Here is a 17,647-nt window from a genome sequence, read left to right as displayed (position 1 = left end):
CAAACATCTTTTTAAATCTTGTCAGCACACCTGTTCTCAAACACAACATCACCTTGCAACTGCATAACCTCCAACTCAATATTAGTAATGCCAGGCATAATTTTCTTATGACCATAATGAACAGAATATTCCAATTAGATACAATTTTTTCGGTTGATTTTATGTAGATAGGTCAAGAGTTCTTTCTATCGCTTTAATACTAATCGCAATTTATGTTCTTAACTTATTAAAACAATCAGTTTTAAAATTAAATGTCAAAATTTATCATTTTATTAATGTTTCAATAAACAAATATAATTACAATGTATAGTCTGGGTAAATGGCAAGGCTAGGATACCAACTTATTAACCTCTTGGGAAATGTCAAAGAGGGCAATCTTACCAAAAATATTCAAAGTGCCAAAAGAGCAGGAAAATGGGAGAGAATTGGGCCCATTTTGTTTGGAGAACTGTGAGACACAATCATACAGCATTTAGAAAAAAAAGAGGCAAAGTGTGATTCTCGCCAGTAAGGGGAGTGGATGGAACCTTTTCATGCCGGGAAGCTGACTGCAGAATGCTAGGTTCACTATTGTGCATACATCCCAGTCTCCCATTGCACTGTGTTATACCTTTCCTGTTTATCTTCTTATCATAGAACTCTGCATCTATTGCATTAGTGTGATGTCATTACTGAATATCAATGGTTTCTGATTTTGTTAATCATGGATAAAGTATTTTTAATGAAAGTTGTACAAAGAACAACACAACATGCCACATAATTGTTGTTTTATTGCCAACAGTCATACAATTTTTTTTTAATAATCAACAAATACAAATGTAAACATAGTTTATGAAAAAAATGTTGCAATTCATTTATATTCAAAACAGCAGCCTCTGAGATACGCACTACTATCTGATCAAAAGGCACATTTTTTTGTAGCAGAGCTAAAGATTCAGTGTTGCCTGGCAGAACTTGTAAATTTAATTCTCTTATCTTCAGCAACTGTTTTGTAAGTTTTTAAAATTGTTTTCATTGACTTCCACTTCACTAATGATGAACCCTATGCAGTTAGCAAAACACTAGCATTTTAAGAGTTTAAATATGAAGACAACAGTATGATTTGCCGGATACTGGACATTAATTTCACATTTGTGCTAAGCTTGATGGTCACTTTCAATGAAATTGAGTATAGTAGTAAAAATAGTCAATAATTCTTTGACTTTTAATTGACTTGTCAAATTGACAGTGATTGGTAGCCATGGATTTGGTACATAACTTAATGAGGAAAGCCATCCCAACCAACATCAATCGCTAGTTTAAGCAACTTGTTCTAATGTTTTAAGCCTTCCAATTGATTTCAATAAAGAATTAATCTATTGCAGGCTTTGTGCGTATTTTATGTAAGCTTTCAATAAGCTAATAAGACTTGCTGCTAAGCAAATATCTTGAAAATTGTTTGGCATGTTTGTGACATCAAAATGCTCCGTTACCTACAATTTACACTTATGAGAAAAACTGTAACATTCATTCAATTCACAGAATAAAATAATTATACAAATTCAAGAATTGTTTTTTCAATAATTTAATTATACTGTGGTAGATTCTGGTTGATTTAAATCTCTGAGTAATAAGCAAGTTCTCCGCATCCAACCACACAATAAGCCAGGTAAACCACCTTATCAATAAAATGTTTAATATGGTGGTTAGATTTGATCAGCTGTATTTAAAATGTACATTGTGTTCGTTTCATACCAATATCAATTATATGTCTGTGTGCAAAAGCACTTCATTCTCAAAAGAGTTCAAATGGTCTGCAAGTAAATGAAAAACATTCAAAGTGAAAATCCTGTGTAATAACCACTTATCAATGGCAGAGACTCTGTCATTATAGTTCTCATGTGTTCTGAATTTTTCAGATAAAAACAACACAGTCATAAAACACATTCACATAAACACATTGTTAGTAGGATTTCATTTACAATCTTCAAAGACAAAATAAATTACACCATCAATTTCAGGTTTATCACCAAATAGCTTATTGAAGATTTTGACTCTTTTTTTCTAAAAGTTCCTTAAAATAGTAGCTGCAATTAAAGTCATTTCAGTTAAACATCTTCCTTTAAACATTTTAAATATTGTGCTTCTGTAGTGAAACGTTCCGTGTGAAGACATCAAGAAGAAAATCATAAAATATAATTTCGGCATCATGTGTGCTAGATATCAGCATTTCATCTGTACAATAGTAAATGATTCAATATCTCTTAGAAATATAATGATTCAAGTTGAAATACAGAGCATCAAACATCTTCACAACCTTTTTTTTTCCAACCCGATCTTTTGCATTATGTATTCAAGTAAAACCCTTGCTTCTTGTGAGCCACACAATATCAATTCACACAAATCAAACAGTTATCTTTGAAATTCAGAGATCTTCTCCCTGTTTCCACTAAACAATAGGCCAGGGAATAACAATTTCCACCAGGTTATTAAATCACATGACTAGCTCTGGCAATCATTGCTTTCTCTCAACTGATTGCTTCAGGCACAGTTCACTTCCAGCTGAGACTATAGGCAAATTGCTGTCACGGTGATGGCAGATAAGATGGCTAATGCTTTCAAATATATGATCTTTAGTCCGAACCTTTAAAAACAAACAATGAAGAATATAAAAAGTTTAGTGTCAAAAAATAGCATGCAGGCATTTTATATTTTCCACACAGGACTAAGGTGCCTTTTCATTGCATTGGAATACACTGTAACCTCTCCAGTCCAGAATGCTTTGGACTAAATCATTTCTGGATTTCAGAATTTTCCAGATTATAGAATGACTTTAGAATGTGCAACCAAAAATGTGTGGCCCAGAAAACACCGTAGCTATAATTATTTCCTTGAACTATAAAACAGTGATAAAACATTATAAAGCCGTAATAAAAAATGTTTTACTTATCCAAATATCATATCTTCCATGCTTCTGCTCCCTATGTATTGAACTAAAATGATGCTGATGACATTGAGGATCTTTTCAAAGAATTTCTCGACAACTGCTGTTTCCAAACAGCATATTTCCTGACTTGAGGGTCACAGTGTATTTTCAGGAATTTTTAAAAAAATTCTGTTTAAACATTCCAAGTAAATACAAACCAATTCAAAATTTTAGTTACTTGATTAGTACAAGCATTCATGCCACATTCAGTAACCTGGATGATAACAGTTTACAGAACAGCCCTCTAGAGGAACAAAAGAGGCAGCACAGACAATGTGAAACTTTCTGATTCAATTGCAACTTTTTGTACCAAATCTAGTTACAGTCATTTTTTTTTAAAGAAAAGTCTTAAAACTGCAGCGAATGAAAATTCTGTGTCCATTGATAGTTGAAGGATTGTAGGAAATAGAATATGCTTCCATTTATATATATTGTCAGCATCAGGAACCTCCAACTCAGGAACAGTGCAGCCAATGCAGAAGAAAACTCCCATTAAACTGTCCCAGCAAAGAGCCTTAGCTCCAACTGAGAAAACTATCTCCTCTTGCTCAGGGTGATAGTTCCATTTCCCATATCAAACGCATACCCCCTCACATCCCACCTCCACTTTCCAGCCTTTTGATGGCAAACCTAAACCTAGGTGTGAATGTATATGTATGAGGAACTGGGTTCAGAATAGTCAAATTTATTTGGTTTGCTACAACCAAGACATATTTTTCCTCTCATTTGGAATGACATTGAAAAGAAACATTCTAAAAATGAAAAGATTTATATTGATCAGTTATTGAGCAACATTAGCTGTACTGTTGAAGAGGTCTGGTGCCACTGCATCATTTACCGCTTTGGAACGACATACGGAAGTGATACGAAGTTTAAAAATCTCATCACAATGAAACAGGTAAATTATTCTGTTTCGTGTATCATTAATGTGTTAACTGCAGTTAAGGTAATGTTTAAAATTAATCCATCTGTTGGGACTTTCAACATCAGCAATATTGATAATGGAAACTGTTGGGACTTTCCACTTGTTGTACGCCTGTCACTTCCATTGAAGTTAGTGGAAAGAAAAGTCAGGTGAGAAATATAATGGGTACCCAATTTAATAGCATCTATCTTATGTCCTATTGCAGTTGAAAGTTCAGCTTGTGTTGTTATGAAGTGTGAAGCTTTAGTCAGGGGACTAAATCTCATACTGGATATTTATCTTCATGGCTAATTATTAAAATTTTAAAAATGGGAGAAAGACCTTAGAACCATAGAACCATAGAAAATTACAGCTCAGAAACAGGCCTTTTGGCCCTTCTTGTCTGTGCCGAACCATTTTATGCCTAGTCCCACTGACCTGCACTTGGACCATATCCCTCCACACCCCTCTCATCCATGAACCCGTCCAAGTTTTTCTCAAATGTTACCACTTTATCTGGCAGCTCATTCCACACTCCCACCACTCTCTGCGTGAAGAAGCCCCCCCTAATATTCCCTTTAAACTTTTCTCCTTTCACCCTTAACCCATGCCCTCTGGTTTTTTTCTCCCCTAGCCTCAGCGGAAAAAGCCTGCTTGCATTCACTCTATCTATACCCATCAAAATCTTATACACCTCTATCAAATCTCCCCTCAATCTTCTACGCTCCAGGGAATAAAGTCCCAACCTATTCAATCTCTCTCTGTAACTCAGCTTCTCAAGTCCCGGCAACATCCTTGTGAACCTTCTCTGCACTCTTTCAATCTTATTTACATCCTTCCTGTAACTAGGTGACCAAAACTGTACACAATACTCCAAATTCGGCCTCACCAATGCCTTATATAACCTTACCATAACACTCCAACTTTTATACTCGATACTCCGATTTATAAAGGCCAATGTACCAAAGGCACTCTTTACGACCCTATCCACCTGTGACGTCACTTTTAGGGAATTCTGTACCTGTATTCCCAGATCCCTCTGTTCAACTGCACTCTTCAGAGTCCTACCATCTACCATAGAACCATAGAACCTTTAAAAATGGCTGAAGATATGTCTGTCTGTTATCCTTGATCAAAAAGAGCTACCATGGCAGTATCGCAGAAACTTGTGCCTCAAGAGATATTAATAACTCCTGTGGGCTGCAGAGACCAAATTCAAAGAGAACTATACAAAGGCATCTGCATTTCACAAGCCAGGTCTGGCAAAACAGAGACTATTCATCTGCTAGGACAAATGACCCTGCAACCTTCCTTTCAAGTCTTAACAGTTGGAACATTTAACAATCTCAGGGACTATGACAAAGGGATACATGCCCTTTGTCAAAGAAATTGTGAAGAGCTGGGGGTTATGTGACCTAAACCCCTAGCTGGTGGAACCAGTTATATTGCCTTGCTGTACTGAAAACTTAGTCTGTCATTTTAACATCTACAAGCAGCAGCATTGAAAAGGGGCTCTGTCCAGATTGAATACCGAGCCCCATCTACACTGTTTCTACTGGAACTTCTTTACCATTGCCTACAAGACAGATGCAGCTCTGCGTGCCTATCCCCTGCTGTGAGGTCAACTCTACCGGAAAAGTAAATTTTACAGCATTAGGTTTGAACCTGTGGACGTCTGTGAGGGGTCTTCAATGGACATCGATTCTAGACTCTGGACTTAGGTGAAGCAATAATTATTTTCTCTGTGGTCTTTGCTCTGTAAACTTTCTTTTTCTCTATTCCTCTTATATGGTTTGAGTGAAAAGCAGGCAAGGTTGCTTCCCTCCTCCCATGTTTGAGTGTGTGCAAATAAAACTAACCCTTTAGGTTCATCTTATCTTGGTTTTGCTGTGGGGTCATTACTAAATATTGGATCACATCAAAACTGAGGGGTTGGGAAATAGGTCACCATTTACAAAGAGGGGAGCAAATCAAAATCAAAAATCCACTTTCTGTATACAGGTGGGTGGCGAGGGAAAAATCAGGGCTTTTCAAATTAAATCTCCTCCTATACGTAACATTCTTAATAACATAGACATTCATTGCTGGCACTTAGCTACTGTGTTGGGAGAAATGTAATGTGCTATTGATGAAGTAAAAAAGGAAACCATGTCTGTATGCCAACACAGGCAACAATAATGGCCTATATTTTGATCTCATCTATAACAAACAAGAAAAACTAAGCCTTGGAGGGAGAGTGAGGAAAAGTATCCAAATTACTGGGTTGGAATTTTATGGGCCCCTGGGTGGGATAAGCGGATGGAAGGGTGGGGGGGTGTGTATAATTGGGTACCATGGCAGTGGTGTCATGCCCGCCTCCACAATAACTTTACCAAAAGCAGGGGAGGTGCCAGGTAGCCCAATCACCATAGGCCAATTAAAACCCTTAAATAGCTCATTGATAGCCACTTAACGGCCTCCTGCAGCCAATGCTAGGATTCTATTCATGATGGGGGATGCCCTGCCAAGTGTCTGACCTGACCGATGAAATCTGGCAAGCTAGTGACCAGGCAAGAGCCGCTGCCTCCTTCTTGAGGCCCCTCTACCATTGGAGGCCCAGTCCCTGCCCCCACAGGTGGTTCTCCCCTGTGGATTTTGCCATATATCAATGATCTCCATCGCCCAAACCCCTTGCTGGGACTTGCTCGCCTTGTTCCTGCTGGGACCCTCGGCTGAGGATCCATCGGATGCTCCATCACAGCATCCTTTCCTTGGAATCTGTTGCAGTCCCAGCAGTGGTCACTGCTCCCAGTGGTGGGGCTAAAGAACTGTCAACCATTTGATGATCAAAGGCTCTCAGAAGCAGGTCTTCCTCCAACTCTTTTGAATTAAGCAATTAAACTGAATTAGACAAACTGAGGGACAAAGTAAAAGGGCCAGTCCCTTAAAGAGATACTGCCCTAAACAAAAAACAAATCACAGATGAAACTAGAAACATCAAACTAAGATGTGACTAAAGGGGTCAATAGGGCACCCCAGTCCCAATGAACATGGAAGACCTCGAGGGTGCCAATGGACACTGCATGGTCCCTCTCCAAGGATACCCAGCTATGAATATAGTCATGGTAGAGGAATAGTCAGTCAGGTTAGATGGCAGGTCTTAATCCAGGATGGGAGTCAAAGGCCCATCTCAGGCCAATTAATAGCCTGAATGTAGTGTTCAATTGTTTGGTTTTTAATTATGTGTGTCTGTTGTCTGCTTATTGTGCATGATTAGTAAATCCTAGGAGTGGCCACTTAGAGAGGGAGAGAAACTGGAATAAGGCTGACTACTGTATGCGGACATACATTTTAAAAACATTGTAAAAAATGCTCCTGCACACATGTAATCTGATGTATTATCATTCAACATTCCAAAGCTTAAAATATAATACTGACAGCTGTTAAATGACTGCCTAGTGAACCAACTAAACTGGGGTGAGCTTGTACCTGACTGTTATACAAGGTATTCCCAGCACAAGATTCAGCTCCAGGTTTTGAGAAGTTGCTCAGTGTGAAAGAGTGGCATAGGGAATAGAGAGTACATTCAAGATCGATACAGGCTCTGGAATCAAGGATGAGTTCAGAGGAGGTGGATTTTAAAGAAGGTCAGAATCAAAGAAATGGTGGGCACAACAAGGAATGTAAAACATCTGCAGGAGGTTTCCCAGGTATGGTGAGCATCACAGAATCATAGAATCCCCTACAGTACAGAAGGGGGAGGCTATTCGGCCCATCGAGCCTGCACCGACCACAATCCCGCCCAGGCCCTATTCCTGTGACCTCACATATTTACTCTACTAGTCCCCCTGACACTAAGGGGCAATTTAGCATGGCCAATGTACCTAACCTACACATCTTTGGACTGTGGGAGGAAACTGGAACACCCAGGGGAAACCCAGGCAGACACAGGGAGAACGTGCAAACTCCACACAGACAGTGACCCAAAGCCGGAATTGAACCCAGGTCCCTAGCGCTGTGAGGCAGCAATGCTAACCACTGGGCCATCATGCCACCCAAGAAGTTTACAGAAAAAAAAGTTTTTTCATTTGATTTTTTATCAGCTCAAGACGGATGGGGGTAAATAAGATTTATAGGATGGATTTTACAGCGACAGCAGGGACCCCACTGCCTGGGCTGAAAATGAGCTGGTGAACCTATGTCGGCTGTCAGTGGGACCTGGGGGCTCTCTCTTGTTGGCTGCAGTCAATTAAGATACCGCTACCAGCACTGCCATCCCGACTAAGAGCAGCTGCCTGCCCATAAGAGCTGCTAGTGAATCAGAGGCTGACAACTCAGCAACTTCAACAGTGCCACCAGAAGCAGGGGCCACTGCTGGGGCCGCACCTGGAGCGTGGAGGCCGTTTGATGACCCTTACAATGAGGTAAGTGGGATCTGGAATGATGGTATCAGTCAAGTAGGCCCTGGTGAGGTCATGGCGGGGGTGGGGGGGAGATGTCGTTGAGGAAGGCAACACCATGGCTTTAGGGGTGACTATTGCTGCTATGGAGGCCCCTCCAGGGGTAAAAGGGTGCTTGAAAAGGAAGCCACCACCCTCCAAGCCCCTCAGGATGCAGCCAAGGTTTCCCTGGCATTATTGTGAGGTGCTGGAAGGCACCCAAAATGCCAAGAGAGGCAGAAAGAGGCCTATAATTGACCACTTAACTGGCTCAATTGGCTCCAGGTTCACAGGCCAGACCTGTCCTGCCTCTGGTAAAATAGCATCATGGTGGGAGGATGATGAGCATCCTATCCCCTGCCTTCCCATGTCATTTTGCCAGCCTTTCCACCTCCCATCCTGTAACCAAAGGTCTGGTAAAATCCAAACATTAGGGTGGGGCAGTGGAAGTGTGGTTGAGTTGGAGTTTGTATATTTGTCAAGTATTTATTTCTCTGCCTTTACCAAGTGTGTTGAATGAGTCTAAAGCACATGCCATCCTCACTGATCTGCTGTAGATTTTCCCACAAGAATCTGTTCCCAGTCTATTTTGGCCAGATCCTGCATTATTCTAATAAAATTTGCCTTCCCCCCAATCCAAAACTGTTTTTTTGCAGACCATTTTTTTCCTTTTCCGTAACACATTTAAATTGTACTGTGTAGCGGTTGCTATCACTAAAATGCTCCTGTACTGCCACATTGAACACCTGTTGGGTTTGTTCCCCTGAGTTAGATTCAGCACTGCACCGTCCCTTGTTGAATCTTCTACATATTGACATAAAAAGCTCTTCTAATACATTTCAAGAAATCTGCTCCCTCTAAACCCTTTACACTATGACCATCCCAATCAATGTCAGGGATGTTGAAATCCTCTAATATAATTATCCTATTATTATTATTTGCACACCCTCAGTGATTTGTCTGCATATCTACTTGCTGACTATATGGGGGCCTCTCTGTACCATATGACTATCACACACACACACGCACAAACACACTAATTTGCACGCACATGCACACAAACTCTCACTCATCTGTACACACACACACTCATCCTTATGCACACTCACAGACATATAAGCCATTGGTATTTCTGATAGAAGCTCTCCAAACATAAATGTAACTCTGCTTCTCCCTCCAAAGCTGCTAATGGTCCCAATATTTTCAATATTTTCTGTTTGCATTTCATAGTTCCTACATCCTCAGTTTTTGGACATTGCACAAACATGTTAATATTGGACAATGATCTTACAGTAATACGGCATGTATGCAGCCTTCAGGAATCCTTCCAAATGCAAACATGTCAAGGTTTGAATGAAAAATTAAGTGCAGCAACCAATGCAAAACTTTCTTCTCTCACCTTTAACAGGAAGGCACAAATGATCTGGCCAAGGTAAACTGGAATGAGTTACTTGTGGGGAAATCTACAGAAGAGCAGTGGGGGTGTTCAAAGATGAAATGGGGAGGGTACAAGCCCAACCTGTTCCCTCTAGGGTAATAGGAAGGTGTAACAAACCCAGAGAAACCATGGATGACCAGAGACATCCAGGATACAATGAGAAGGAAAAGAGAGGCTTTTAACAAGTATAAGGGGAGTAAGTCTGCGGAGGCATTGAGCTTAAGAAATCAATTCGGAGAGCAAAGAGGGGATATGAGAAAGCTCTGGCTGATAAAAGTAGGGAAAATCCTAAGATGTTCTATAAGTATATCAATGGGAAGAGGATAACTAGGGAAAGAGTAGGGCCCATTATGGACCAAGGGGGAAATCTGTGGGTGGAGGCAGAGGACATTGGTAGGGTGTTAAGTGAATATTTCACAACTGTCTTCACCCATGAGTATGGAGGTAGTTATGGAACTCGGGGAGGGTAGAGACTGTGAGGCTCCAGAGAAAATTATCATAGGCAGTAGGTATCGGAGGTATTGGCGGACTTTAAAGTGGACAAATCTCCAGGTCCGGATGAATTGTGTCCCAGGCTGTTGTGGGAGGCAAGGGAGGAAATTGCAGGGGCTCTGACCCAAATTTTTAATCCCTCCCTGACCACTGGGGAGGTGCCAGGGGACTGGAGAACAGCTAATGTGGTCCCACTATTTAAGAAAGTTTGTAGAGACAAGCCAGGGAAATACAGACCAGTGAGTCTGTATTTGTGGTTGGGAAACTATTGGAGAAGATTCTGAAGGAGAGAATCTATCGCCATCTGGAGAGGCAAGGTTTGACCAGGGATAGTCAGAATGGTTTTGTCAGAGGGAGGTCATGTCTAACAAATTTGATTGAATTTTTTGAGCGTGTAACCAAGTGTGTGGATGAGGGTGGTGCGGTTGATGTAGTTTACGTGGATTTCAGCAAAGCTTTTGACAAAGTCCCACATGGGAGACTTATTAAGAAGGTTAATGCACATGGGATATAGGGTGATCTGATAAGGTGGATTCATAATTGGTTTAGCGGTAGGAGACAGAGGGTGGTGACAGATGGCTGCTTTAGTGACTGGAGGCCAGTGACCAGTGGCGTACCACAGGGATCTGTGCTGGGCCCCCTATTGTTCAACATTTTCATAGATGACATAGATGACTATGTGGAGGGCAAGATCAGTAAGTCAGTAAGATGACACGGGTGGTTAACAGTGAGGTTGAGTGTCTTGGGTTACAGGAAGATATAGATGAGATGGTCAAATGGGCAGATAAGTGGCAGATGGAATTTAACCCTGAAAAGTGTGATGTGACACACTTTGGAAGGAGTAATTTTACAAGGAAGTCTACTATGAAAGGTCTGACACTGGGAAGTTCCGAAGAACAAAGGGACCTTGGCGTGTTTGTCCATAAATCTCTGAAGGCGGAAAGGCAGGTTAACAGGGTGGTGAAAAAGGCATATGGCACACTCGCTTTTATCAATCAGGGTATAGATGACAAAAGCAGAGAGGTCATAATGGAGTTGTATCAAACTTTGGTGAGGCCACAGCTGGAGTACTGTGTGCAGTTCTGGTCATCACATTGTAGGAAGGACGTAAACGCACTGGAGTGGGTGCAGAAGAGATTCACCAAAATGCTGCCTGGGATGGAACATTTAAGTTATGAAGAGAGGTTGGATAGGCTTGGGTTGTTTTCGTTGGAGCAGAGAAGACTGAAGGGTGACCTGATTGAGGTGTTCAAGGTTATGAGGGGCATGGACAGGCTGGATAGGGAGCAGCTGTTCCCCTTAATTGAAGGGTCAGTTGCGAGGGGACACAAGTGAAATGTGAGGGGTGGGAGATTTCGGGGGGATTTGAGGAAAAACATTTTTACTCAGAGAGTGGTGATGGTCTGGAATGCACTGCCAGGGAGGGTGGTGGAGGCGGGATGCCTCACATCCTTTAAAAAGTGCCTGGATGAGTACTTGGCACGCCATAACATTCAAGGCTATGGGCCAAGTGCTGGCAAGTGGGATTAGGTGGGCAGCTCAGGGCATTTCATAAGAACATAAGAAATAGGAGCAGGAGTAGGCCATCTAGCCCCTCGAGCCTGCCCCGCCATTCAATAAGATCATGGCTGATCTGACGTGGATCAGTACCACTTACCCGCCTGATCCCCATAACCCTTAATTCCCTTACCGATCAGGAATCCATCCATCCGCGCTTTAAACATATTCAGCGAGGTAGCCTCCACCACCTCAGTGGGCAGAGAATTCCAGAGATTCACCACCCTCTGGGAGAAGAAGTTCCTCCTCAACTCTGTCTTAAACCGACCCCCCTTTATTTTGAGGCTGTGTCCTCTAGTTTTAACTTCCTTACTAAGTGGAAAGAATCTCTCCGCCTCCACCCTATCCAGCCCCCGCATTATCTTATAAGTCTCCATAAGATCCCCCCTCATCCTTCTAAACTCCAACGAGTACAAACCCAATCTCCTCAGCCTCTCCTCATATAAAATTCATGCGTCGGTGCAGATTCGATGGGCCAAAGGGTCTCTTCTGCACTGTAGTATCCTGTGGGTTTGTGATTCTGTGAATGTTGTCTGGGAAATTAATAGCTGCTTAGTGGCATTAAAATGTCTCGTGCCCTTGTTACACTAACAATCTCCCAGATTCCTGCCTCTCTTCATTTGTGTTTGCATTTGTTGTAGTATGTGCACCTGTGATATTGAAAAGCTCTTATCTTTGCCTCTATCATGAGCAGGTCAATGTCCACAGACTTTCAGAATCTATTGTGAAACCTTGTTATTTGGCAAACAGAGGTTTGGGCAAGCGGAACAGGAATTCAAACAAAACACTGAGGTTCAAAAATAGACCAAGGATGTTATGGCAATTTTATATCGGACACTAGATCAAATAAAGCTGGATTATTGTGTCAAATTCTGGGCAACATTCTTTAAGAATGGCATGCAACCTTGAGATTGGGTACAGGCGAGACTTATTGAAATGTTCCCATTATAGAGTGTAGAGGATGTGCTGATGCTCTTTAGAGCAATGAAGGAGGTTTCGATAGTGGCTTTGAAATCAAGAAGGTTTTAGATAGAGTAAATGAAAAGAAACTGCCCCAGTGTCTGAAGGATAGTTAACCAAAGGACAACAGCTTTATTTGATCAGCGAAAGTTCCAGAAGGGATATGAAGAAAATGCTTCTGTGCAATGAGTGTTTTGGGTTTCGAATACAGTGCCTGAGAGTCTGTTACATATGGATAAAACAAATGCCTTCAAATGGAATGGCACATATTTGACGGAGGAAACTTTGCATGGTTTCTGGTAAAGAGAGGTTCAGTTGGATTGCATTTTGAAAGAGCCAGGCAGCAGTGATGGAACGAATAGACTACACAAGGAACTCCCCCATAAAAACTTCCATCATCGTCCACATTGCCTTGTACTATCTTTCATTTTGTTATTCATTTCTCTTGATTTCTATCCTAACACGGTTCATACCTTTTGTTCTTTACACCGTTCCCTGCCTTGCTCCTTACATGAAGAAAACTATTACAATGCAAACAATTGTCAATTCTCATGGAAGTCAAACAACTTGGAATATAATCCTGTCACTCTCGCTCGCCACAGATGCTGAGGGTCCCACTGGATATTTCCAAAATTTTCTATTTGTATTCCATATTTCTTAAATCCACAGTATATGGCCTTGGTCATTATCGTCAATATTGGACAATGATCTCTCAAAAATCCAGTACATCTTCCCAACTTCGCTGTTGGCAATGGGCTTTTCTGCCCAGCAACAGCGAGATCGAATAAATCAAATGGGCCAATCAGAGCAAGGCCTCTTGAAGCACTGGCTGCTGATGCTCTGAGAGGCCTTGCTCTATTGGCCTGTTTGTTTCTCTAATTATTTTATAATTTTGAGCATTTTGCTGGTCACGTGGTGCCCGCCAGTGTCATGGACCCCCCTGAGACCTTTCATGGATGCCTGGGGGTCCATGGACCACAGTTTGGAAACCTTGGATCTACAAAATGCACTGCAGGAACTCACCAAGGCTGCTCAGACAACACCTTCCAAACCATGACCACTACCATCTAGAAGGACAAGGCAGCAGGCACATGGGAACACCACTACCTGCAAGTTTCCCTCCAAGTCACTCACCATCATGACTTGGAAATATATCACTGTTCCTTCTCTGTGATTGGGTCAAAATTCTGGCACTCCCTTCCTAACAGCTGTGGGTGTACCTACACCACATGAATTGCAGCGATTCAAGAAGGCAGCTCACCACCACCTTCTCAAGGGCAATTCGGGATGGGAAATAAATGCTGGCCTAGCCAGCGATGCACACATTCCTTCAATGGATTCAAAAAAGGACCATCTAGATGCAGGTTCTCAAAGGAGGAATGGGAGTGTAGGCCCGATAGTGAGAGGAGAGGTGATGTGGGGGTTGTGATGGCAAAGCAAGGCAGGGAGGTATGGAGGATGGTAAAAGACCTTGCGGTGGCACCTGGTCTGGAGGCCTGGGATGAAGATGCGCTGCTGCATTCCTTTCCTGCCTAAGGCCTGAGCAGAGTGATCTGCCAGATTGCCCCTCAAACTCCCCCAGCCAGCTGATAAATTCTGGCTGAATGGGAAGCAGCCCATATGGGACAATATTTAAGGGCCCCAATTGGGACAAGCGTGAGTAGACAGTTTCAGGTGCAGGCGGGAGGTCAGCAAGCAGGCCACCCAGGGATTTATACAGCCTCCCTGCCTCTAAACCCACTGGCGGTGGACCGTAAAATTCTATCCAATAGTATCTGACCTGTATAATGTCTGTGACATAACACACCTTTCTCCAATTCTGGCATGGTTGGTACCTCGTTAACTATGATGTGCCGAGCATGCCTCTCTAGCATGGGAATGAGGAGGCAGTATAACTAAAGTTCACTGGGCTGATTCCTGGATTTGGGGATTGGTCTATGAGGAGAGACTGAGTAAACTGGGCCTATATTTCCTACAGTTTAGAAGAATGTGAGCTTTTCTTATTAAACATTAACATTTTAAGGGTAGATGTTGGGGGATGTTTCTTTTGGCTGGGGAGTGTAGAATTAGGGGGTCACAGCCTCAGAATAAGGAGTCAGTCATGGATAGGATCGGGGCAAAACCTTTTTACTCAAAGGGTTGTGAATTCTTGGAAATCTCCATGCCAGAAAGTTCTGGATGCTCAGCTGTTGAGTATTTACAAGACAAAGATTGATAGACGTCTGGATACCAACACATCAAGTGATAAAGGGGAATAAGGGAAGGTGTAGTTGAGATAGAGGATCAGCCACTTTATTGAATGGCAGCTGGTTTGAAGGCCAACTCTGGCAGCTCATTTGTTTCCTACCACATCGCCATTCACTTTGCACACTTGAACATTGAACACAAGTCTGTGTTTTAATTTGTACTTATATTAACATTAACTTCCAAAATCTCTGCTGCGTGTTTTATAATACCAGATCCCCCAGAAGATAATTCTACACAACTGGATGTAGTTATTTATTCCAGAATCTGAGAAAACAGCAGTATTAACACTGTGTCTTGAGTATGATTACTTACAATTCCTTCAGGGTCAACCAGGAGAAGATGTTTAGCCTGGCCATTATGCATGCCTGTTAACACATAGGATCCAGGGTTGGTCGTACTTTTTCTAACCAGAAAGTCACCATCGGTTGTCAGGAGCTGCTCTGCATCCTTTCTGCTCATTTCGCCATGATACCATGGTTCCTCCTTGAGACATTCCTTCACTGCATCTGTGGTTGTCTTAGATAAATGAGGACTGTCACACGGAAGAGATGAAGATTTGTTTGAAAATTGCCCACCTGTCTGATGCTTTAGGGCATCTTCAAAGGGTTCTGGTCACAGTGGAAACAAGAAACAGATATAAAATAGTTTAGTTTTGCTCCATCAGTCTGTTCTTCCAGATGTTTACCATCCTAAGTTGTCTAGGGATGAACTCAAACAAAAGAACTTTATGAAAGTAACTTCAGTAAGATGGAATGGCATCAACCTTTCTGTATTGGGAGTTAAAACATGTTATATACGAGATATATTTCATCGAGATTCTCATACAGTAAAATATCCACAGGCAATGTGTAAAAATTCATCTGGTTAGTACTTCTAACAATATTGTAACTTTTATTTATATGTTTGTGGATGAGGGTGTCAATGTCAGTGGCAAGGCTAACATTTTTGTCCATCCCTCATTGCCTTTGAGTAGGTGGTGGCTAGCTGCCTTTTGTCCAGTTACAGTCCATGTGATATAGATACTCACAGTGCTGCAGGGAGAGAGTCCCAGGAGCTTGACACAGTTATAATGAAGGAATGGTGATATATTTCCAAGTCAGGCTAGCAGGTAACTTGGAGGGGAACTTGCAGGTGCTGATGTTCTAATGCACCTGCTGCCTTCATCCTTCTAGGCAGTAGAGGTCATGGCTTTGGGAGGTGATGTCAAAGGAATCTTGGTGAGTTGCTGCAGTGCATTTTGTAGTTGGTGCACACTGTTGTTCTAGTGCACTGATGGTGAAGGGAGTGAATGATTAAAGTGTTGGATGAAGTGCCTATCAAATGGATTGATTTTTCCTGAAGGTTTCAAGATTCAAGTGTGTTGTTGAGGGTTTCATTCATCCAGGCAAGGGGAGTGTATTCCATTACCCTGATATGTACCTGTCTTATAGGGGGTGGACAGACTTTGAGAATCTATTCACTGCATAATTCCCAGCCTCTGACCTGTTCTTCTAGCCATTACAATACTTGCTGTTGCCCCTCAATTCACTGTGCCTGTGAATTTAGCACGTAGCAATGTGGAGTGCCTGTTTTATATGTGTGGGATTAAAGTGATTTAGAGTTAGAGTTGATAAAGGCAACGCAGGACTGTTTCAGCACCCAGTGTATCATCAAAGCCATGAGAGGCACTGGTTTTCATAAATGATCCAAACAAGATACAGGATATGGAAATTGTCACATCCCCTGGCAGGGGGGGAAGGGGAGAGGATTCGTTGCCCGTTCACTTTACACCTCCAGCGTCAGCCTATTTCCAGTTTCCCAGAAACACTGAACACCAATGGAGCTTTTGCTTGTCTCCTGCAGGCTAATGAAGCCTCAACTTTAAAATGTCTTGGGCCTTTTGTCAGCTCAAACGCAGTCCCTCTGCCAACTTCATGCCTGGTTCAGATGTTTCGTTAAGATCACCCATATGAACAAATGCTGTGGGTAGAAATAAGACGATGCTTGCTGCGATAAAACTGAGATCGTACAAGAACAAATTAAGAGAGTTATTGGAGAGGAAAAGAGAGACCATAAAAAACATAGAGGAAGAAACAAAATGTATCAGCAAAAAATGATTTCAGTGCTAAAATGAGAAGAGAATTGAGGAAGTGGTGAGAACATCAAAGAACCACAAAGGCTTAAAACGCATAATAAGCAAAAGTTGTGAATATTCTGAGTGATTTCTTCCTCAAAGAATTCATCAGGGAAAACACAAAAAACAAGTTCCTCAAAAAATAGAACACCAAAGCTAATTCATGACTTTGGTATAAGTCAGATCGAAATCCTCGACTTGATGAAAGGGGTCAAAACAAATAAAGCCCCAGGGTTACGATTAATTAGGATTTATCCCACAATGTTGAAACACACACAAGGAAATTCATGAAGCACTCAATTATTATGAGGGAGTCAGTGAACATTGAGAAGGTACCATTATGTTGGAAACAAGGGAGATAGCCATATTCAAAAAGAGTGATAATAAGGACAGAGGGAGTTTACACATCCATTAGTTTCACTTAATGTAAAATAATGGAGTTATTTATTGGGATTTTTGGAGGATCTGTACATTTAGAAAATGACACGCAACATATCTCTAGACTGGAAAGACCCTATTTGATTAATCTTGATTTATTGAGGAAGTAAAAATC

General features: G+C 41.7%; 1 protein-coding gene across 1 annotated transcript in view; it reads right to left on the bottom strand.

Annotated features, from left to right (window-relative positions):
• Window positions 1-2,494: 2,494 nt before the first annotated feature.
• shc3 (SHC (Src homology 2 domain containing) transforming protein 3) overlaps window positions 2,495-17,647 on the bottom strand; it is a 303,591-nt gene continuing 288,438 nt past the window's right edge. The window contains exons 11-12 of the mRNA XM_078214387.1: window positions 15,294-15,589; window positions 2,495-2,623 (exon numbers count right to left, since the gene is read on the bottom strand). Coding sequence (XP_078070513.1) covers window positions 2,495-2,623; window positions 15,294-15,589 — 425 coding nt within the window. The remainder of the gene's footprint in view (window positions 2,624-15,293; window positions 15,590-17,647) is intronic.

The sequence above is a fragment of the Mustelus asterias genome, chromosome 6, assembly GCF_964213995.1.
Source record: "Mustelus asterias chromosome 6, sMusAst1.hap1.1, whole genome shotgun sequence".
Lineage (NCBI taxonomy): Eukaryota > Metazoa > Chordata > Chondrichthyes > Carcharhiniformes > Triakidae > Mustelus > Mustelus asterias.
The sequence above is the reverse complement of the archived record's forward strand: the minus strand, read 5'-3'. Positions and strand labels throughout refer to the sequence as shown.